Source organism: Plectropomus leopardus, chromosome 1, assembly GCF_026936395.1.
Source record: "Plectropomus leopardus strain MGB_pleo_1.0 chromosome 1, ASM2693639v1, whole genome shotgun sequence".
NCBI lineage: Eukaryota > Metazoa > Chordata > Actinopteri > Perciformes > Serranidae > Plectropomus > Plectropomus leopardus.
In genome coordinates, this window is record NC_142176.1 from 17,927,402 (window position 1) to 17,951,570 (window position 24,169).

General features: G+C 37.2%; 1 protein-coding gene across 3 annotated transcripts in view; it reads right to left on the reverse strand.

The window, feature by feature from the left end:
* dpep1 (dipeptidase 1) overlaps positions 1-24,169 on the reverse strand; it is a 91,308-nt gene that overhangs the window by 25,278 nt on the left and 41,861 nt on the right. For all 3 annotated transcript variants that reach the window (XM_088076825.1, XM_042493586.2, XM_042493577.2), the window contains 7 exons: positions 23,573-23,705; positions 23,322-23,472; positions 21,304-21,373; positions 20,654-20,830; positions 19,176-19,260; positions 18,975-19,050; positions 18,680-18,815 (listed from right to left, as the gene is read on the reverse strand). In XM_088076825.1, coding sequence (XP_087932951.1) covers positions 18,680-18,815; positions 18,975-19,050; positions 19,176-19,260; positions 20,654-20,830; positions 21,304-21,373; positions 23,322-23,472; positions 23,573-23,705 — 828 coding nt within the window. The remainder of the gene's footprint in view (positions 1-18,679; positions 18,816-18,974; positions 19,051-19,175; positions 19,261-20,653; positions 20,831-21,303; positions 21,374-23,321; positions 23,473-23,572; positions 23,706-24,169) is intronic.

Below are 24,169 nucleotides of genomic sequence, written 5' to 3' on the forward strand. Positions count from 1 at the left end.
AATGACCGAAAAGGCAAGGCTATAGTATGGCAAAAATGTCAAAATATGACACGTCCCAAAAACAGCTGAAAATGCTTCAAAACAGAAGAAAATAGCGTGTCGAGACACGCCATAGCATAGAGAGTTGCAAAAAAGGCAAAAAACAACATGATATAGAATCTTGAAAAAAATGAACAAAAAGGCAAGGCTATAGTATGGCAAAAATGTCAAAATATGACACGTCCCAAAAACAGCTGAAAACACCTCAAAACAACAGGAAATTGCGTGCCGAGACACGCCATAGCATAGAAAGTTGCAAAAATGGACAAAAACACCATCATACAGCATGTTGAAAAAATGATCGAAAAGGCAAGGCTATAGTATGGCAAAAATGTCAAAATATGACACGTCCCAAAAACAGCTGAAAACACGTCAAAACAGAAGAAAGAAAAGTGCAGAGACACGCCATACCATAGAAAGTTGCAAAAATGGCCAAAAACAACATGATATAGTATATTGAAAAAAATGACTGAAAAGGCAAGGCTATAGTATGGCAAAAATGTCAAAATATGACACGTCCCAAAAACAGCTGAAAACACCTCAAAACAACACGAAATTGTGTGCAGAGGAACGCCATAGCATAGAAAGTTGCAAAAAAGGCAAAAAAACAACATGATATAGAATCTTGAAAAAAATGAACAAAAAGGCAAGGCTATAGTATGGCAAAAATGTCAAAATATGACACGTCCCAAAAACAGCTGAAAACACCTCAAAACAACAGGAAATTGCGTGCCGAGACACGCCATAGCATAGAAAGTTGCAAAAATGGACAAAAACACCATCATACAGCATGTTGAAAAAATGATCGAAAAGGCAAGGCTATAGTATGGCAAAAATGTCAAAATATGACACGTCCCAAAAACAGCTGAAAACACGTCAAAACAGAAGAAAATAGCGTGCAGAGACACGCCATACCATAGAAAGTTGCAAAAATGGCCAAAAACAACATGATATAGTATATTGAAAAAAATGACTGAAAAGGCAAGGCTATAGTATGGCAAAAATGTCAAAATATGACACGTCCCAAAAACAGCTGAAAACACCTCAAAACAACACGAAATTGTGTGCAGAGGAACGCCATAGCATAGAAAGTTGCAAAAATGGACAAAAACACCATCATACAGCATGTTGAAAAAATGATCGAAAAGGCAAGGCTATAGTATGGCAAAAATGTCAAAATATGACACGTCCCAAAAACAGCTGAAAACAAGTCAAAACAGAAGAAAATAGCGTGCAGAGACACGCCATACCATAGAAAGTTGCAAAAATGGCCAAAAACACCATGATACAACATGTTGAAAAAATGACCGAAAAGGCAAGGCTATAGTATGGCAAAAATGTCAAAATATGACACATCCCAAAAACAGCTGAAAATGCCTCAAAACAGAAGAAAATAGCGTGTCGAGACACGCCATAGCATAGAGAGTTGCAAAAAAGGCAAAAAACAACATGATATAGAATCTTGAAAAAAATGAACAAAAAGGCAAGGCTATAGTATGGCAAAAATGTCAAAATATGACACGTCCCAAAAACAGCTGAAAACACCTCAAAACAACAGGAAATTGCGTGCCGAGGAACGCCATAGCATAGAAAGTTGCAAAAATGGACAAAAACACCATCATACAGCATGTTGAAAAAATGATCGAAAAGGCAAGGCTATAGTATGGCAAAAATGTCAAAATATGACACGTCCCAAAAACAGCTGAAAACACGTCAAAACAGAAGAAAATAGCGTCCCGAGACACGCCATACCATAGAAAGTTGCAAAAAAGGCCAAAAACAACATGATGTAGCATATTGAAAAAAATGACCGAAAAGGCAAGGCTATAGTATGGCAAAAATGTCAAAATATGACACATCCCAAAAACAGCTGAAAATGCCTCAAAACAGAAGAAAATAGCGTGTCGAGACACGCCATAGCATAGAGAGTTGCAAAAAAGGCAAAAAACAACATGATATAGAATCTTGAAAAAAATGAACAAAAAGGCAAGGCTATAGTATGGCAAAAATGTCAAAATATGACACGTCCCAAAAACAGCCGAAAACACCTCAAAACAACACGAAATTGTGTACAGAGGAACGCCATAGAATAGAAAGTTGCAAAAATGGACAAAAACACCATCATACAGCATGTTGAAAAAATGATCGAAAAGGCAAGGCTATAGTATGGCAAAAATGTCAAAATATGACACGTCCCAAAAACAGCTGAAAACACGTCAAAACAGAAGAAAATAGCGTTCATTCACACGCCATACCATATAAAGTTGCAAAAATGGCCAAAAACACCATGATACAACATGTTGAAAAAATGACCGAAAAGGCAAGGCTATAGTATGGCAAAAATGTCAAAATATGACACGTCCCAAAAACAGCTGAAAACACCTCAAAACAACAGGAAATTGCGTGCCGAGGAACACCATACCATAGAAAGTTGCAAAAATGGACAAAAACACCATCATACAGCATGTTGAAAAAATGATCGAAAAGGCAAGGCTATAGTATGACAAAAATGTCAAAATATGACATGTCCCAAAAACAGCTGAAAACACGTCAAAACAGAAGAAAATAGCGTGCAGAGACACGCCATACCATAGAAAGTTGGAAAAATGGCCAAAAACACCATGATACAACAAGTTGAAAAAATGACCGAAAAGGCAAGGCTATAGTATGGCAAAAATGTCAAAATATGACACGTCCCAAAAACAGCTGAAAATGCCTCAAAACAGAAGAAAATAGCGTCCCGAGACACGCCACAGCACAGAAAGTTGCAAAAAAGGCCAAAAACAACATGATGTAGCATATTGAAAAAAATGAACGAAAAGGCAAGGCTATAGTATGGCAAAAATGTCAAAATATGACACATCCCAAAAACAGCTGAAAATGCCTCAAAACAGAAGAAAATAGCGTGTCGAGACACGCCATAGCATAGAGAGTTGCAAAAAAGGCAAAAAACAACATGATATAGAATCTTGAAAAAAATGAACAAAAAGGCAAGGCTATAGTATGGCAAAAATGTCAAAATATGACACGTCCCAAAAACAGCTGAAAACACCTCAAAACAACAGGAAATTGCGTGCCGAGGAACGCCATAGCATAGAAAGTTGCAAAAATGGACAAAAACACCATCATACAGCATGTTGAAAAAATGATCGAAAAGGCAAGGCTATAGTATGGCAAAAATGTCAAAATATGACACGTCCCAAAAACAGCTGAAAACACGTCAAAACAGAAGAAAATAGCGTCCCGAGACACGCCATACCATAGAAAGTTGCAAAAAAGGCCAAAAACAACATGATGTAGCATATTGAAAAAAATGACCGAAAAGGCAAGGCTATAGTATGGCAAAAATGTCAAAATATGACACATCCCAAAAACAGCTGAAAATGCCTCAAAACAGAAGAAAATAGCGTGTCGAGACACGCCATAGCATAGAGAGTTGCAAAAAAGGCAAAAAACAACATGATATAGAATCTTGAAAAAAATGAACAAAAAGGCAAGGCTATAGTATGGCAAAAATGTCAAAATATGACACGTCCCAAAAACAGCCGAAAACACCTCAAAACAACACGAAATTGTGTACAGAGGAACGCCATAGAATAGAAAGTTGCAAAAATGGACAAAAACACCATCATACAGCATGTTGAAAAAATGATCGAAAAGGCAAGGCTATAGTATGGCAAAAATGTCAAAATATGACACGTCCCAAAAACAGCTGAAAACACGTCAAAACAGAAGAAAATAGCGTTCATTCACACGCCATACCATATAAAGTTGCAAAAATGGCCAAAAACACCATGATACAACATGTTGAAAAAATGACCGAAAAGGCAAGGCTATAGTATGGCAAAAATGTCAAAATATGACACGTCCCAAAAACAGCTGAAAATGCCTCAAAACAGAAGAAAATAGCGTGCAGAGACACGCCATACCATAGAAAGTTGCAAAAATGGCCAAAAACACCATGATACAACATGTTGAAAAAATGACCGAAAAGGCAAGGCTATAGTATGGCAAAAATGTCAAAATATGACACATCCCAAAAACAGCTGAAAATGCCTCAAAACAGAAGAAAATAGCGTGTCGAGACACGCCATAGCATAGAGAGTTGCAAAAAAGGCAAAAAACAACATGATATAGAATCTTGAAAAAAATGAACAAAAAGGCAAGGCTATAGTATGGCAAAAATGTCAAAATATGACACGTCCCAAAAACAGCTGAAAACACCTCAAAACAACAGGAAATTGCGTGCCGAGGAACGCCATAGCATAGAAAGTTGCAAAAATGGACAAAAACACCATCATACAGCATGTTGAAAAAATGATCGAAAAGGCAAGGCTATAGTATGGCAAAAATGTCAAAATATGACACGTCCCAAAAACAGCTGAAAACACGTCAAAACAGAAGAAAATAGCGTCCCGAGACACGCCATACCATAGAAAGTTGCAAAAAGGCCAAAAACAACATGATGTAGCATATTGAAAAAATGACCGAAAAGGCAAGGCTATAGTATGGCAAAAATGTCAAAATATGACACATCCCAAAAACAGCTGAAAATGCCTCAAAACAGAAGAAAATAGCGTGTCGAGACACGCCATAGCATAGAGAGTTGCAAAAAAGGCAAAAAACAACATGATATAGAATCTTGAAAAAAATGAACAAAAAGGCAAGGCTATAGTATGGCAAAATGTCAAAATATGACACGTCCCAAAAACAGCCGAAAACACCTCAAAACAACACGAAATTGTGTACAGAGGAACGCCATAGAATAGAAAGTTGCAAAATGGACAAAAACACCATCATACAGCATGTTGAAAAATGATCGAAAAAGGCAAGGCTATAGTATGGCAAAATGTCAAAATATGACACGTCCCAAAAACAGCTGAAAACACGTCAAAACAGAAGAAAATAGCGTTCATTCACGCCATACCATATAAAGTTGCAAAAATGGCCAAAAACACCATGATACAACATGTTGAAAAATGACCGAAAAGGCAAGGCTATAGTATGGCAAAAATGTCAAAATATGACACGTCCCAAAAACAGCTGAAAACACCTCAAAACAACAGGAAATTGCGTGCCGAGACACACCATACCATAGAAAGTTGCAAAATGGACAAAAACACCATGATACAACATGTTGAAAAAATGACCGAAAAGGCAAGGCTATAGTATGGCAAAAATGTCAAAATATGACACGTCCCAAAAACAGCTGAAAATGCCTCAAAACAGAAGAAAATAGCGTCCCGAGACACGCCACAGCACAGAAAGTTGCAAAAAGGCCAAAAACAACATGATGTAGCATATTGAAAAAATGAACGAAAAAGGCAAGGCTATAGTATGGCAAAAATGTCAAAATATGACACATCCCAAAAAACAGCTGAAAATGCCTCAAAACAGAAGAAAATAGCGATGTCGAGACACGCCATAGCATAGAGAGTTGCAAAAAGGCAAAAAACAACATGATATAGAATCTTGAAAAAAATGAACAAAAAGGCAAGGCTATAGTATGGCAAAAATGTCAAAATATGACACGTCCCAAAAACAGCTGAAAACACCTCAAAACAACAGGAAATTGCGTGCCGAGGAACGCCATAGCATAGAAAGTTGCAAAATGGACAAAAACACCATCATACAGCATGTTGAAAAAATGATCGAAAAACAAGGCTATAGTATGGCAAAAATGTCAAAATATGACACGTCCCAAAAACAGCTGAAAACACGCCAAAACAGAAGAAAATAAGCGTCCGAGACACGCAATACCATAGAAAGTTGCAAAAAAGGCCAAAAACAACATGATGTAGCATATTGAAAAAAATGACCGAAAAGGCAAGGCTATAGTATGGCAAAAATGTCAAAATATGACACATCCAAAAACAGCTGAAAATGCCTCAAAACAGAAGAAAATAGCGATGTCGAGACACGCCATAGCATAGAGAGTTGCAAAAGGCAAAAAACAACATGATATAGAATCTTGAAAAAAATGAACAAAAAGGCAAGGCTATAGTATGGCAAAAATGTCAAAATATGACACGTCCCAAAAACAGCCGAAAACACCTCAAAACAACACGAAATTGTGTACAGAGGAACGCCATAGAATAGAAAGTTGCAAAAATGGACAAAAACACCATCATACAGCATGTTGAAAAAATGATCGAAAAGGCAAGGCTATAGTATGGCAAAAATGTCAAAATATGACACGTCCCAAAAACAGCTGAAAACACGTCAAAACAGAAGAAAATAGCGTTCATTCACACGCCATACCATATAAAGTTGCAAAAATGGCCAAAAACACCATGATACAACATGTTGAAAAAATGACCGAAAAGGCAAGGCTATAGTATGGCAAAAATGTCAAAATATGACACGTCCCAAAAACAGCTGAAAACACCTCAAAACAACAGGAAATTATGCGTGCGAGGAACACCATACCATAGAAAGTTGCAAAATGGACAAAAACACCATCATACAGCATGTTGAAAAAATGATCGAAAAGGCAAGGCTATAGTATGACAAAAATGTCAAAATATGACATGTCCCAAAAACAGCTGAAAACACGTCAAAACAGAAGAAAATAGCGTGCAGAGACACGCCATACCATAGAAAGTTGGAAAAATGGCCAAAAACACCATGATACAACAAGTTGAAAAAATGACCGAAAAGGCAAGGCTATAGTATGGCAAAAATGTCAAAATATGACACGTCCCAAAAACAGCTGAAAATGCCTCAAAACAGAAGAAAATAGCGTCCCGAGACACGCCACAGCACAGAAAGTTGCAAAAATGGCCAAAAACAACATGATACTGTATATTGAAAAAAAATGAACGAAAAGGCAAGGCTATAGTATGGCAAAAATGTCAAAATATGACACGTCCCAAAAACAGCTGAAAACACCTCAAAACAACAGGAAATTGCGTGCCGAGGAACGCCATACCATAGAAAGTTGCAAAAATGGACAAAAACACCATCATACAGCATGTTGAAAAAATGATTGAAAAGGCAAGGCTATAGTATGGCAAAAATGTCAAAATATGACACGTCCCAAAAACAGCTGAAAACACGTCAAAACAGAAGAAAATAGCGTCCCGAGACACGCCATACCATAGAAAGTTGCAAAAAAGGCCAAAAACAACATGATGTAGCATATTGAAAAAAATGAACAAAAAGGCAAGGCTATAGTATGGCAAAAATGTCAAAATATGACACGTCCCAAAAACAGGTGAAAACACCTCAAAACAACAGGAAATTGCGTCCCAAGGAACGCCATAGCATAGAAATTTGCAAAAATGGACAAAAACACCATCATACAGCATGTTGAAAAAATGATCGAAAAGGCAAGGCTATAGTATGGCAAAAATGTCAAAATATGACACGTCCCAAAAACAGCTGAAAACAAGTCAAAACAGAAGAAAATAGCGTGCAGAGACACGCCATACCATAGAAAGTTGCAAAAATGGCCAAAAACAACATGATATAGTATATTGAAAAAAATGACTGAAAAGGCAAGGCTATAGTATGGCAAAAATGTCAAAATATGACACGTCCCAAAAACAGCTGAAAACACCTCAAAACAGAAGAAAATAGCGTGTCGAGACACGCCATAGCATAGAGAGTTGCAAAAAAGGCAAAAAACAACATGATATAGAATCTTGAAAAAAATGACCAAAAAGGCAAGGCTATAGTATGGCAAAAATGTCAAAATATGACACGTCCCAAAAACAGCTGAAAACACCTCAAAACAACAGGAAATTGCGTGCCGAGGAACGCCATAGCATAGAAAGTTGCAAAAATGGACAAAAACACCATGATACAACATGTTGGAAAAATGATCGAAAAAGCAAGGCTATAGTATGGCAAAAATGTCAAAATATGACACGTCCCAAAAACAGCTGAAAACACGGCAAAACAGAAGAAAATAGCGTGCAGAGACACGCCATACCATAGAAAGTTGCAAAAATGGCCAAAAACAACATGATATAGTATATTGAAAAAAATGACTGAAAAGGCAAGGCTATAGTATGGCAAAAATGTCAAAATATGACACGTCCCAAAAACAGCTGAAAACACCTCAAAACAACAGGAAATTGTGTGCCGAGGAACCCCATAGCATAGAAAGTTGCAAAAATGGACAAAAACACCATCATACAGCATGTTGAAAAAATGATCGAAAAGGCAAGGCTATAGTATGGCAAAAATGCCAAAATATGACACGTCCCAAAAACAGCTGAAAACACCTCAAAACAGAAGAAAATAGCGTTCATTCACACGCCATACCATATAAAGTTGCAAAAATGGCCAAAAACACCATGATACAACATGTTGAAAAAATGACCAAAAAGGCAAGGCTATAGTATGGCAAAAATGTCAAAATATGACACGTCCCAAAAACAGCTGAAAACACCTCAAAACAACAGGAAATTGCGTGCCGAGGAACGCCATCGCATAGAAAGTTGCAAAAATGGACAAAAACACCATCATACAGCATGTTGAAAAAATGATCGAAAAGGCAAGGCTATAGTATGGCAAAAATGCCAAAATATGACACGTCCCAAAAACAGCTGAAAACACCTCAAAACAGAAGAAAATAGCGTGCAGAGACACGCCATACCATAGAAAGTTGCAAAAATGGCCAAAAACAACATGATATAGTATATTGAAAAAATATGACTGAAAAGGCAAGGCTATAGTATGGCAAAAATGTCAAAATATGACACGTCCCAAAAACAGCTGAAAACACCTCAAAACAACAGGAAATTGTGTGCCGAGGAACCCCATAGCATAGAAAGTTGCAAAAATGGACAAAAACACCATCATACAGCATGTTGAAAAAATGATCGAAAAGGCAAGGCTATAGTATGGCAAAAATGCCAAAATATGACACGTCCCAAAAACAGCTGAAAACACCTCAAAACAGAAGAAAATAGCGTTCATTCACACGCCATACCATATAAAGTTGCAAAAATGGCCAAAAACACCATGATACAACATGTTGAAAAAATGACCAAAAAGGCAAGGCTATAGTATGGCAAAAATGTCAAAATATGACACGTCCCAAAAACAGCTGAAAACACCTCAAAACAACAGGAAATTGCGTGCCGAGGCATACATCGCATAGAAAGTTGAAAATATACACAAAAACCCTAACATACAGCATTTTGAAAAAATGATCGAAAAGGCAAGGCTATAGTATGGCAAAAATGTCAAAATATGACACGTCCCAAAAACAGCTGAAAACACCTCAAAACAGAAGAAAATAGCGTTCATTCACACGCCATACCATATAAAGTTGCAAAAATGGCCAAAAACACCATGATACAACATGTTGAAAAAATGACCAAAAAGGCAAGGCTATAGTATGGCAAAAATGTCAAAATATGACACGTCCCAAAAACAGCTGAAAACACCTCAAAACAACAGGAAATTGCGTGCCGAGGAACACCATACCATAGAAAGTTGCAAAAATGGACAAAAACACCATCATACAGCATGTTGAAAAAATGATCGAAAAGGCAAGGCTATAGTATGACAAAATGTCAAAATATGACATGTCCCAAAACAGCTGAAAACACGCAAAACAGAAGAAAATAAGCGTGCAGAGACACGCCATACCATAGAAAGTTGCAAAATGGCCAAAAACACCATGATACAACATGTTGAAAAATAACCGAAAAAGGCAAGGCTATAGTATGGCAAAAATGTCAAAATATGACACATCCCAAAAACAGCTGAAAATGCCTCAAAACAGAAGAAAATAGCGTGTCGAGACACGCCATAGCATAGAGAGTTGCAAAAAAGGCAAAAAACAACATGATATAGAATCTTGAAAAAAATGAACAAAAAGGCAAGGCTATAGTATGGCAAAAATGTCAAAATATGACACGTCCCAAAAACAGCTGAAAACACCTCAAAACAACAGGAAATTGCGTGCCGAGGAACGCCATAGCATAGAAAGTTGCAAAATGGACAAAAACACCATCATACAGCATGTTGAAAAAATGATCGAAAAGGCAAGGCTATAGTATGGCAAAAATGTCAAAATATGACACGTCCCAAAAACAGCTGAAAACACGTCAAAACAGAAGAAAATAGCGTCCCGAGACACGCCATACCATAGAAAGTTGCAAAAAAGGCCAAAAACAACATGATGTAGCATATTGAAAAAAATGACCGAAAAGGCAAGGCTATAGTATGGCAAAAATGTCAAAATATGACACGTCCCAAAAACAGCTGAAAATGCCTCAAAACAGAAGAAAATAGCGTGTCGAGACACGCCATAGCATAGAGAGTTGCAAAAAAGGCAAAAAACAACATGATATAGAATCTTGAAAAAAATGAACAAAAAGGAAAGGCTATAGTATGGCAAAAATGTCAAAATATGACACGTCCCAAAAACAGCCGAAAACACCTCAAAACAACACGAAATTGTGTGCAGAGGAACGCCATAGCATAGAAAGTTGCAAAAATGGACAAAAACACCATCATACAGCATGTTGAAAAAATGATCGAAAAGGCAAGGCTATAGTATGGCAAAAATGCCAAAATATGACACGTCCCAAAAACAGCTGAAAACACCTCAAAACAGAAGAAAATAGCGTGCAGAGACACGCCATACCATAGAAAGTTGCAAAAATGGCCAAAAACAACATGATATAGTATATTGAAAAAATATGACTGAAAAGGCAAGGCTATAGTATGGCAAAAATGTCAAAATATGACACGTCCCAAAAACAGCTGAAAACACCTCAAAACAACAGGAAATTGTGTGCCGAGGAACCCCATAGCATAGAAAGTTGCAAAAATGGACAAAAACACCATCATACAGCATGTTGAAAAAATGATCGAAAAGGCAAGGCTATAGTATGGCAAAAATGCCAAAATATGACACGTCCCAAAAACAGCTGAAAACACCTCAAAACAGAAGAAAATAGCGTTCATTCACACGCCATACCATATAAAGTTGCAAAAATGGCCAAAAACACCATGATACAACATGTTGAAAAAATGACCAAAAAGGCAAGGCTATAGTATGGCAAAAATGTCAAAATATGACACGTCCCAAAAACAGCTGAAAACACCTCAAAACAACAGGAAATTGCGTGCCGAGGAACGCCATCGCATAGAAAGTTGCAAAAATGGACAAAAACACCATCATACAGCATGTTGAAAAAATGATCGAAAAGGCAAGGCTATAGTATGGCAAAAATGTCAAAATATGACACGTCCCAAAAACAGCTGAAAACACCTCAAAACAGAAGAAAATAGCGTTCATTCACACGCCATACCATATAAAGTTGCAAAAATGGCCAAAAACACCATGATACAACATGTTGAAAAAATGACCAAAAAGGCAAGGCTATAGTATGGCAAAAATGTCAAAATATGACACGTCCCAAAAACAGCTGAAAACACCTCAAAACAACAGGAAATTGCGTGCCGAGGAACACCATACCATAGAAAGTTGCAAAAATGGACAAAAACACCATCATACAGCATGTTGAAAAAATGATCGAAAAGGCAAGGCTATAGTATGACAAAAATGTCAAAATATGACATGTCCCAAAAACAGCTGAAAACACGGCAAAACAGAAGAAAATAGCGTGCAGAGACACGCCATACCATAGAAAGTTGCAAAAATGGCCAAAAACACCATGATACAACATGTTGAAAAAATAACCGAAAAGGCAAGGCTATAGTATGGCAAAAATGTCAAAATATGACACATCCCAAAAACAGCTGAAAATGCCTCAAAACAGAAGAAAATAGCGTGTCGAGACACGCCATAGCATAGAGAGTTGCAAAAAAGGCAAAAAACAACATGATATAGAATCTTGAAAAAAATGAACAAAAAGGCAAGGCTATAGTATGGCAAAAATGTCAAAATATGACACGTCCCAAAAACAGCTGAAAACACCTCAAAACAACAGGAAATTGCGTGCCGAGGAACGCCATAGCATAGAAAGTTGCAAAAATGGACAAAAACACCATCATACAGCATGTTGAAAAAATGATCGAAAAGGCAAGGCTATAGTATGGCAAAAATGTCAAAATATGACACGTCCCAAAAACAGCTGAAAACACGTCAAAACAGAAGAAAATAGCGTCCCGAGACACGCCATACCATAGAAAGTTGCAAAAAAGGCCAAAAACAACATGATGTAGCATATTGAAAAAAATGACCGAAAAGGCAAGGCTATAGTATGGCAAAAATGTCAAAATATGACACGTCCCAAAAACAGCTGAAAATGCCTCAAAACAGAAGAAAATAGCGTGTCGAGACACGCCATAGCATAGAGAGTTGCAAAAAAGGCAAAAAACAACATGATATAGAATCTTGAAAAAAATGAACAAAAAGGAAAGGCTATAGTATGGCAAAAATGTCAAAATATGACACGTCCCAAAAACAGCCGAAAACACCTCAAAACAACACGAAATTGTGTGCAGAGGAACGCCATAGCATAGAAAGTTGCAAAAATGGACAAAAACACCATCATACAGCATGTTGAAAAAATGATCGAAAAGGCAAGGCTATAGTATGGCAAAAATGTCAAAATATGACACGTCCCAAAAACAGCTGAAAACACGTCAAAACAGAAGAAAATAGCGTCCCGAGACACGCCATACCATAGAAAGTTACAAAAAAGGCCAAAAACAACATGATGTAGCATATTGAAAAAAATGACCGAAAAGGCAAGGCTATAGTATGGCAAAAATGTCAAAATATGACACATCCCAAAAACAGCTGAAAATGCCTCAAAACAGAAGAAAATAGCGTGTCGAGACACGCCATAGCATAGAGAGTTGCAAAAAAGGCAAAAAACAACATGATATAGAATCTTGAAAAAAATGAACAAAAAGGCAAGGCTATAGTATGGCAAAAATGTCAAAATATGACACGTCCCAAAAACAGCCGAAAACACCTCAAAACAACACGAAATTGTGTGCAGAGGAACGCCATAGAATAGAAAGTTGCAAAAATGGACAAAACACCATCAGACAGCATGTTGAAAAAATGATCGAAAAGGCAAGGCTATAGTATGGCAAAAATGTCAAAATATGACACGTCCCAAAAACAGGTGAAAACACCTCAAAACAACAGGAAATTGCGTCCCAAGGAACGCCATAGCATAGAAAGTTGCAAAAATGGACAAAAACACCATCATACAGCATGTTGAAAAAATGATCGAAAAGGCAAGGCTATAGTATGGCAAAAATGTCAAAATATGACACGTCCCAAAAACAGCTGAAAACAAGTCAAAACAGAAGAAAATAGCGTGCAGAGACACGCCATACCATAGAAAGTTGCAAAAATGGCCAAAAACAACATGATACTGTATATTGAAAAAAAATGAACGAAAAGGCAAGGCTATAGTATGGCAAAAATGTCAAAATATGACACGTCCCAAAAACAGCTGAAAACACCTCAAAACAACAGGAAATTGCGTGCCGAGGAACGCCATACCATAGAAAGTTGCAAAAATGGACAAAAACACCATCATACAGCATGTTGAAAAAATGATTGAAAAGGCAAGGCTATAGTATGGCAAAAATGTCAAAATATGACACGTCCCAAAAACAGCTGAAAACACGTCAAAACAGAAGAAAATAGCGTCCCGAGACACGCCATACCATAGAAAGTTGCAAAAAAGGCAAAAAACAACATGATATAGAATCTTGAAAAAAATGAACAAAAAGGCAAGGCTATAGTATGGCAAAAATGTCAAAATATGACACGTCCCAAAAACAGCCGAAAACACCTCAAAACAACACGAAATTGTGTGCAGAGGAACGCCATACCATAGAAAGTTGCAAAAATGGACAAAAACACCATCATACAGCATGTTGAAAAAATGATCGAAAAGGCAAGGCTATAGTATGGCAAAAATGTCAAAATATGACACGTCCCAAAAACAGCTGAAAACACGTCAAAACAGAAGAAAATAGCGTCCCGAGACACGCCATACCATAGAAAGTTACAAAAAAGGCCAAAAACAACATGATGTAGCATATTGAAAAAAATGACCGAAAAGGCAAGGCTATAGTATGGCAAAAATGTCAAAATATGACACATCCCAAAAACAGCTGAAAATGCCTCAAAACAGAAGAAAATAGCGTGTCGAGACACGCCATAGCATAGAGAGTTGCAAAAAAGGCAAAAAACAACATGATATAGAATCTTGAAAAAAATGAACAAAAAGGCAAGGCTATAGTATGGCAAAAATGTCAAAATATGACACGTCCCAAAAACAGCCGAAAACACCTCAAAACAACACGAAATTGTGTGCAGAGGAACGCCATAGAATAGAAAGTTGCAAAAATGGACAAAAACACCATCATACAGCATGTTGAAAAAATGATCGAAAAGGCAAGGCTATAGTATGGCAAAAATGTCAAAATATGACACGTCCCAAAAACAGCTGAAAACACGTCAAAACAGAAGAAAATAGCGTCCCGAGACACGCCATACCATAGAAAGTTGCAAAAAAGGCCAAAAACAACATGATGTAGCATATTGAAAAAAATGAACAAAAAGGCAAGGCTATAGTATGGCAAAAATGTCAAAATATGACACGTCCCAAAAACAGGTGAAAACACCTCAAAACAACAGGAAATTGCGTCCCAAGGAACGCCATAGCATAGAAAGTTGCAAAAATGGACAAAAACACCATCATACAGCATGTTGAAAAAATGATCGAAAAGGCAAGGCTATAGTATGGCAAAAATGTCAAAATATGACACGTCCCAAAAACAGCTGAAAACAAGTCAAAACAGAAGAAAATAGCGTGCAGAGACACGCCATACCATAGAAAGTTGCAAAAATGGCCAAAAACAACATGATATAGAATCTTGAAAAAAATGAACAAAAAGGCAAGGCTATAGTATGGCAAAAATGTAAAAATATGACACGTCCCAAAAACAGCCGAAAACACCTCAAAACAACACGAAATTGTGTGCAGAGGAACGCCATAGAATAGAAAGTTGCAAAAATGGACAAAAACACCATCATACAGCATGTTGAAAAAATGATCGAAAAGGCAAGGCTATAGTATGGCAAAAATGTCAAAATATGACACGTCCCAAAAACAGCTGAAAACACGTCAAAACAGAAGAAAATAGCGTCCCGAGACACGCCATACCATAGAAAGTTGCAAAAAAGGCCAAAAACAACATGATGTAGCATATTGAAAAAAATGAACAAAAAGGCAAGGCTATAGTATGGCAAAAATGTCAAAATATGACACGTCCCAAAAACAGGTGAAAACACCTCAAAACAACAGGAAATTGCGTCCCAAGGAACGCCATAGCATAGAAAGTTGCAAAAATGGACAAAAACACCATCATACAGCATGTTGAAAAAATGATCGAAAAGGCAAGGCTATAGTATGGCAAAAATGTCAAAATATGACACGTCCCAAAAACAGCTGAAAACAAGTCAAAACAGAAGAAAATAGCGTGCAGAGACACGCCATACCATAGAAAGTTGCAAAAATGGCCAAAAACAACATGATATAGTATATTGAAAAAAATGACTGAAAAGGCAAGGCTATAGTATGGCAAAAATGTCAAAATATGACACGTCCCAAAAACAGCTGAAAACACCTCAAAACAACAGGAAATTGTGTGCCGAGGAACCCCATAGCATAGAAAGTTGCAAAAATGGACAAAAACACCATCATACAGCATGTTGAAAAAAATGACCGAAAAAGGCAAAGCTATAGTATGGCACAAATGTCAAAATATGACACGCCCCAAAAACAGCTGAAAACACCTCAAAACAACAGGAAATAACATGCCGAGACACACTATAGCATAGAAAGTTGCAAAAAAGGCCAAAATCAACATGATATAGCATATTGAAAAAAATGACCGAAAAGGCAAGGCTATAATATGGCAAAAATGTCAAAATATGACATGTCCTAAAAGCAACTGAAAACACCTCAAAACAGCATAAAATAGCGTGCTGAGACAAGCCATAGCATAGAGAGTTACAAAAATGGCCAAAAACACCATGATACAACATGTTGAAAAAAATGACCGAAAAAGGCAAGGCTATAGTATGTCACAAATATGACACGTCCACAAAAACAGCTAAAAACACCTCAAAACAACAGGAAATCGCGTGCCGAGACACAACATAGCATAGAAAGTTGCAAAAAAGGCCAAAAACAACATGATATAGCATATTGAAAAAATGATCGAAAAGGCAAGGCTATAGTATGGCAAAAATGTCAAAATATGACAAATCCCAAAAACAGCTGAAAGCACCTCAAAACAGAGGAAAATAGTGTGCATTCACACGCCATACCATAGAAAGTTGCAAAAATGGCCAAAAACACCATGATACAACATGTAGAAAAAAATGACCGGAAAAGCAAGGCTATAGTATGGTAAAAATGTCAAAATATGACACGTCCCAAAAACAGCTAAAAACACCTCAAAACAACAGGAAATAGCCTGCCAAGACACACCATTGCATAGAAAGTTGCAAAAAAGGCCAAAATCAACATGATATAGCATATTGAAAAAAATGACCGAAAAGGTGAGGCTATAGTATGGCAAAAATGTCAAAATATGACACGTCCCAAAAACAGCTGAAAACTCGTCAAAACAGAAGAAAATAGCGTGCAGAGACACGCCATAACATAGAAAGTTGCAAAAAAGGCCAAAAACAACATGATAGAGAATCTTGAAAAAAATGAACAAAAAGGCAAGGCTATAGTATGGCAAAAATGTCAAAATATGACACGTCCAAAAAACAGCTGAAAACACCTCAAAACAACAGGAAATAGCGCGCATTCACACGCCATACCATAGAGAGTTGCAAAAATGGCCAAAAACACCATGATACAACATGTTGAAAAAAATGAACAAAAAGGCAAGGCTATAGAATGGCAAAAATGTCAAAATATGACACGTCCCAAAAACAGCTGAAAACACCTCAAAACAACAGGAAATTGTGTGCCGAGGAACGCCATAGCATAGAAAGTTGCAAAAATGGACAAAAACACCATCATACAGCATGTTGAAAAAATTACCAAAAAGGCAAGGCTATAGTGTGTCAATGTCAAAATATGACACATCCCAAAAACAGCAAAATTTAGCATAGAGTTGCAAAAATAGCCAAAAAAACAATGATACAACATGTTGAAAAAATGACCAAAAAGGCAAGGCTATAGTATGGCAAAAATGTCAAAATATGACACGTCCCAAAAACAGCTGAAAACACGTCAAAACAGAAGAAAATAGCGTGCAGAGACACGCCATACCATAGAAAGTTGCAAAAATGGCCAAAAACACCATGATACAACATGTTGAAAAAAATGACCGAAAAAGGTAAGGCTATAGTATGGCACAAACGTCAAAATATGACACGTCCCAAAAACAGCTGAAAACACCTCAAAACAACAGGAAATAACGTGCCGAGACACACCATCGCATAGAAAGTTGCAAAAAAGGCCAAAATCAACATGATATAGCATATTGAAAAAAATGAACGAAAAGGCAAGGCTATAGTATGGCAAAAATGTCAAAATATGACACGTCCCAAAAACAGCTGAAAACACCTCAAAACAGATTAAAATAGCGTGCCGAGACACGCCATAGCATAGAGTTACAAAAATGGCCAAAAACACCATGATACAACATGTGGAAAAAAATGACCGAAAAAGGCAAGGCAAGAGTATGGTAAAAATGTCAAAATATGACACGTCCCAAAAACAGCTAAAAACACCTCAAAACAACAGGAAATTGCGTGCCGAGACACAACATACCATAGAAAGTTGCAAAAAAGGCCAAAAACAACATGATATAGCATATTGAAAAAATGATCGAAAAGGCAAGGCTATAGTATGGCAAAAATGTCAAAATATGACACGTCCCAAAAACAGCTGAAAACACCTCAAAACAGAGGAAAATAGCGTGCATTCACACGCCATACCAGAGAAAGTTCCAAAACTGGCCAAAAACACTATGATACAACATGTTATGGCAAAAATGTCAAAATATGACACGTCCCAAAAACAGCTGAAAACACCTCAAAACAACAGGAAATTGCGTGCCGAGGAACGCCATAGCATAGAAAGTTGCAAAAATGGACAAAAACACCATCATACAGCATGTTGAAAAAATGATCGAAAAGGCAAGGCTATAGTATGGCAAAAATGTCAAAATATGACACGTCCCAAAAACAGCTGAAAACACGTCAAAACAGAAGAAAATAGCGTGCAGAGACACGCCATACCATATAAAGTTGCAAAAATGCCCAAAACACCATGATATACAATGTTGAGAAAATTACCCAAAAAGCAAGGCATGTCATGTCCCAAAAACAGCTGAAAACCTTATAAATAGTGCAGAAACATGCCATTGCAAAGACTCCCAAAAACACCATAAATGGCATGTTGAAGAAATGACCCAAAAAGCAATACGAAGAAGTAAACTGTAAAAAATGTCCCAAAAAGTTTTGGAACCAGTGCTCTAAAATCCAACCCATATGACATGAGTATAGCATCAAGGCCTCCCAGCCTGGTTAACCTGCATGTTTTTCAAACTTTACAACCTCAGTTTGCAACTCACACTGTTTTTAAACTTTAAGCCCAAATTGAGATAACCCTGATGACATCATCAATTTGTGAGACACACTCACCTCCTCAGCCTTGCTCAGGACCCTGAGCAGGTTTTTTCCCAAAGCAGCTTTGACCTCCTCATCAGTCCATCCTCTCTTCAGTAGTTCAGCCACCACCCTGGGGACCTTGGACACGTCCTCCAGACCCTCCGGTAGTCTGAGAGGACAACATGTGAAGACATGCTCAGTTAACTTTAATATTGACGCGCTTAGTGTATATTTATTTTTTGTATTTTACTGACTGTTTCAGCCCAGCTTTGCAGTCTTTTGACACAAAGCTCATCTTCAAGTCAACATATGAGAGTATTGAACTCACCTTGTAACCCCGTCGTAATCTCCACCAAAACCAATGATGCCTGCCCCAGCCACTTTCTTTATATGGTCAAAGTGATCTATGATGAAAGCAGTAAACATTGCAATAAAGTGGATAGACACTTTTTATTCTTACAAAAAGAATGATAAATGTTAATATTTCACCAGGTTTATAGCAGTTGTCATGATCATGACAGTAATTTACCAGCAACATCTGAGATGTAAGCAGTCTTGCTCTCAGTCACATAGTCGGTGTAGAAATTCACCATGACAATTCCTCCTGTCTGATTCTGGAGAGACAGACAGGATGTTATGTGACAGTGAAACACTTAAATGACCTAGAAATTCTGATCTATAGGACGCAGTGAGACACTGTGTCATTTCTGCTTTGTTAAGCAGAAGACACTCTATAGTGACTAGATGTGCAGAACAGGAACAGGAGAGACGTGACTGCAGCCAAGACGTGAATTCAAAGTCAACAGTCCAAGTACACCAAGGTATTGACCTCTTCATTCTTATCTATAAGGACTGTGCATCTTTTGGTTACAACTAAGGTGCTTTGTTATCTGTTTGCTATTTTACAGCTGCTGCACAATAACTCCTTTTGTTTGGTGTTTTACTGCCTTTAACTGGGAAACAGCTCTTTTGCATGCATCAGTTGAACTGGACACGAGGTGCCAGGTGCTATAAAAAGCATTTACAGGTGTGTTATCTGAGATAATAAGCAGCAGAGATAGGATATGTTTTTGAAGTGTTTAACAGCTTTAGTTGGCTGGTCATTTTACAGAATGTTGATGTAGCTCAGTAACATTTAGTCGCATACTCTAAAAGCATTAGTCTGCCTGCAAATGATCGATGTATATCATTAAATCGCCCTGTCTTATGTTGAATTTGTTGAGAAAGCTCATTTTTCTTGCCTGTCTCAACAGTGAATGAAGAATCCATAAACTGAGAAAATGAATTGATGAATTTAGGTCATAGGGGGGCACATTTAGTAACAGCAAAACTATATTACAAGATGTGTTTACAAACTCTTGCACAACTCATGCAGTATAATCCAAGTCTCATTTATCTTGTTGTATCCTCTGTACTTCCCACACACGCATTTTTGCCAAAACATTATGATCTAAAACACTTTTGTAAAGAAGTCATGCGCGTTTGAATTCTGCTTGTGTTTTCCATTGAGCAGAGATCAAACGTGCATGCTTGCTCAGATGCACTACTCTTCAGTGCCTGAGACTTTTTATTCTGAAGTGTTTTACAAAGTTAGGTTTTAGCAAAGGTGCATGTGTTTGGGAAGGTTTGACCTAATGAGTAAATACATGAGATCTGAATTAAACTGTATGAGCTGTGTAAGAGTATGGAAAGATGTTTTGATATAGTTTTACTGATGTTAAATGTGGAACCATATTACTTAAATTCATCACGAATTTTTGGATTCTTTGCTCACCATGGAGGCATTCGATAAAAAACGTTTTCTTCATGAACATTGAACATTGGGTGAATAATTGATATCCAAATGATCAATATTTCCATTTTCTGCTACTGTATAGTCCACTACATGTCAGAGAAAATATTGTACTTGTCAAACTCCACTGCATTCATTTAAAAACGTATTGATTTGATTGATTTAAAACACATACACACGCATGCACGCACACACACATGCACACACAAACTCACCACTCTCAGGAGAACATCATCGGGGACGTTTCTTTTGTGTGGACGGACACTGTAGGCAGAAGAGTGGCTGAAGATGACAGGAGCTTCAGATATGTCCAGTACCTGATTCATCACTGCCACAGTCACATGAGCCAGGTCGATCAGCATTCCCAGACGGTTCATCTCCTTTATTAGTTGCTGTCATATGAAAGAGCAATGATTATTACTATTATCAATTTTGTTTACAGAACCAAAAATGATAACACTAAAATCTTTTTTTTTTTTTTCATTTTAAAAAAAAAAAAAAAAATTCTACTGTCACTAAATTAGCCTTTTCAGGAAAAAAAAACAGTATGGTTTGTTTAAGAGATTTGTTTGTACTTTGTGTTTTGACCAGAACTTTGATTCAATCATTTATTCATTTTTGATTTCGGAAATGAATAAATGGAAAATGTCGTTACTTTGATTGCTTGGACACATCTGTGTTATAAAGACAGTCAGTTCAAAGGTAAGTGTCCAGTCATTTAATTTTTAAACATCTTGGATATTATGTTCAAGCCTGTAATCAACTGATGTTAAAAGTAAACCGGCACAAAAGTATAATTTTTAGGACACTAATTGGTAACTTATTATATTGAGCATCATTTGCTCACTTCTGCTTGTAAACTGACCTTGCCAAAAGGAGACAAGCCATTGTGTTGAGAGGGCTCTGATCCTGTGTCGACGCGCCAATTATCCGCCCTGACAATAAAAAAATAAAAATAAAAAAAAGAACATACTGTGAAAAAAGGCAAACTAATCAGTGGAGAAAGTTAGATTTGATTAATCAGGGATCAAATTTCTATCTAACCTGGAAACTACACTAAGGTATACGACTATACATATTAATCGTAATTAGTAAATTTGGTGATTCAGAGGTCACAAACTGTTCTTTTCAATGTGATTGCATTATATCACAAAGCATTAAGCACATATTCTAAACTTGTGCAGACCAAAGAAGCAAAAATAGGCAGGTAAAAAAAATACACTGATACAGTTTAAGACAGGTGTCAGGGACAGGGTGTCTGAACTTTTTGAATGGGGGCCATACCAGATCATGTGGAGATTCACTGCTGCTTCTGGCATGAAATGGGTCATTAAAAAAAACAAAAAAAACAAAACAAATGCAGCTGTTTCATCTCTTAGTGAAAACATATTCCACTTTCCATCTCCTCTGAAAGCGTCAGATTGGCCCCCAGACTGGACTTTGGACATGCCTGGTTTTAAGAGGCGTCAGAGAGACATTTTTTTCATTTCCTCCCACAATCCCAGCTGCACATTTAGCTGCCTGATGAGATCCAGCTTCCCCAGAGAATATGATACTGAGAGCGCCACAGGCCTACTGGAATCCCCTGAATTCCCCACAACAAAACTGAACAATACATCTGATTGTACTACAAATTAGATATGACTGAGCCTGAAAGTTCAAGTAATAAATCGAGAATAAAGTAAAGCGTGTATTCTCCTTAAAGACTGTACATCTATTTTTCTCTAGCAACCCTCCTAAGACTGTCTTTAGTGTGCTGTAGCTATTTTGTTGTTTCTTTAACTTAAGCAAAATAAATTAAAATATCAGCGAACTAGACATATTTGCTGCGTGTTGATAGATTTTCAAGTGGTGCAATTGAATGGCAGCTCTTCATTTTATGTTTTTGTTCATAACTGATACACATGCGTGTATGAGTGTGTGCTCAGAGCTCAGAGGTGGATTGTATTGGTGGATTATGTGGTCTAACTATATGTTGGACAAAGCAGGCAATTTAAAGATGGCACTTTGGCTATTGATAATTGTACTGAGCATTTTTTATTATTTTCTGATGTTTTACTAACCATTCAGTCAATCAAGTAATAAAATATTTAGCAGATCAATTGAAAATGACAAAATTCACTCTATGTAGCCCAATACATAATAGTTTAAAGTAAAACTGTGACAGTTTAAAACTGTTTACACAGAATAAAATAAGTAAAAATGATTGAATGATTTGACAGTCCAATTCAGAAAAAAATGTTGGCTTTGTACGTTTCTGTAAACAGCGGATACTTTACATTTGTTTACTATGTAGGGGATAAATTGAAACTTTATGAATCAACATCACTGCAGTTAATGTGTGATTAAATTTAGGCACAAAAGAACACTTAGGTTATGGTTATGTTATGGTTATGGGGGGGACTAAAAAACTAGTGCTGTATAATAACAAAAAAATATATATATATATATATATATGTTTTTCGCTGCATTATGCTCAGTGGAAACACAGTGACTGGTCGCTACAAAACATCCCAATTTGTTGCCGTAAAATCCCCTGGAAAAAAGCATTGGTTCGCTAAAACGCAACCAGTTTTGTCTCAAGCAGTGGTTTGTGGCTTAGCAATCTCATCTAGGTGTCACACCATCCACAGTCCCCTCCCGACCCAGATAACAGAGTCAGCTCATCTACCATGTCACTTTAGAAAAATTGATATGATACATAAAAAAGGTGCAAATATAACATTCGTGGTTTGCAGAAATTATATATATATATATATATATATATATATATATATTACCAACAGTTTCTGGTGACTGGGCTGAACAGTCACAGCCATTTTTCTGTGTATTTCATGTGTGTGAATTTTACCGCTGTAAACCTGCTGTGCTGCCAGCTCTTACCAGGGTGTGTTGCAGGAGTGTGTGAGTGTGAGGTAGCGAACCCCCAGCTGGTACATGGTGCGAAGGGTGCCCAGACTACTGTCAAGGGAGTGACCCCCCTCCACCCCAATCAGACTGGCTGTCTTGCTCATCTTGAAGGCCTCCATGATGTCTGTGCAGTGCAAACATGAGAGACGACGGGTGATTCAGAGGCCAGTATGAACAGAGGTGGGAAATGTCTCTGAAATAACTGGTACAGCTGAAAGTCTCACCTTGGCTGCTGGTGGCAAACATGAACGTTTCTGGATATTTCTGACACATCCTGTGAATTACATCAATCTGCTCCAGAGTTTGTCTGACAGCATCTTTGTACTGAGTTTCACAGGGAACGTAGGCAGACCAGAACTGAAAGAAGAACAAAAGACTGTGTGAATTATCTGCACTGCTGTGTATAAAGGGGGAAGTTGAAAGGGCTTTTCCTTATTAGTATCACATCTCTTTTGTATTGCTTCATTGATGACTGATAATGTATGCTTTGTTCATATAGCCTGGAGTGTGGGACACTTTTCTGTGACTTCAGTGGAAAAAGATCACAGAAAGTGAAGGAGAATTCATAAGAATTACTAATAGAACCTAAATGCACTTTACATTAGCCGACGTATGTTCCAACAAATGTTATTGATATGTGTCTGCTGTGGTGAAACTACAATTTTCTGAGGATGTACTACTAAAAGTGTATCATCATTGTACTGTTTTTTTATACACCAAATAGCTGTTTTTCTAATCGCTCCCTTTAACTCTGTTTTTTTTATATAACCTGATGATTTTAAGATTTGTCTGTTTGATTTTGCTGCCTTTGTAAACCACTT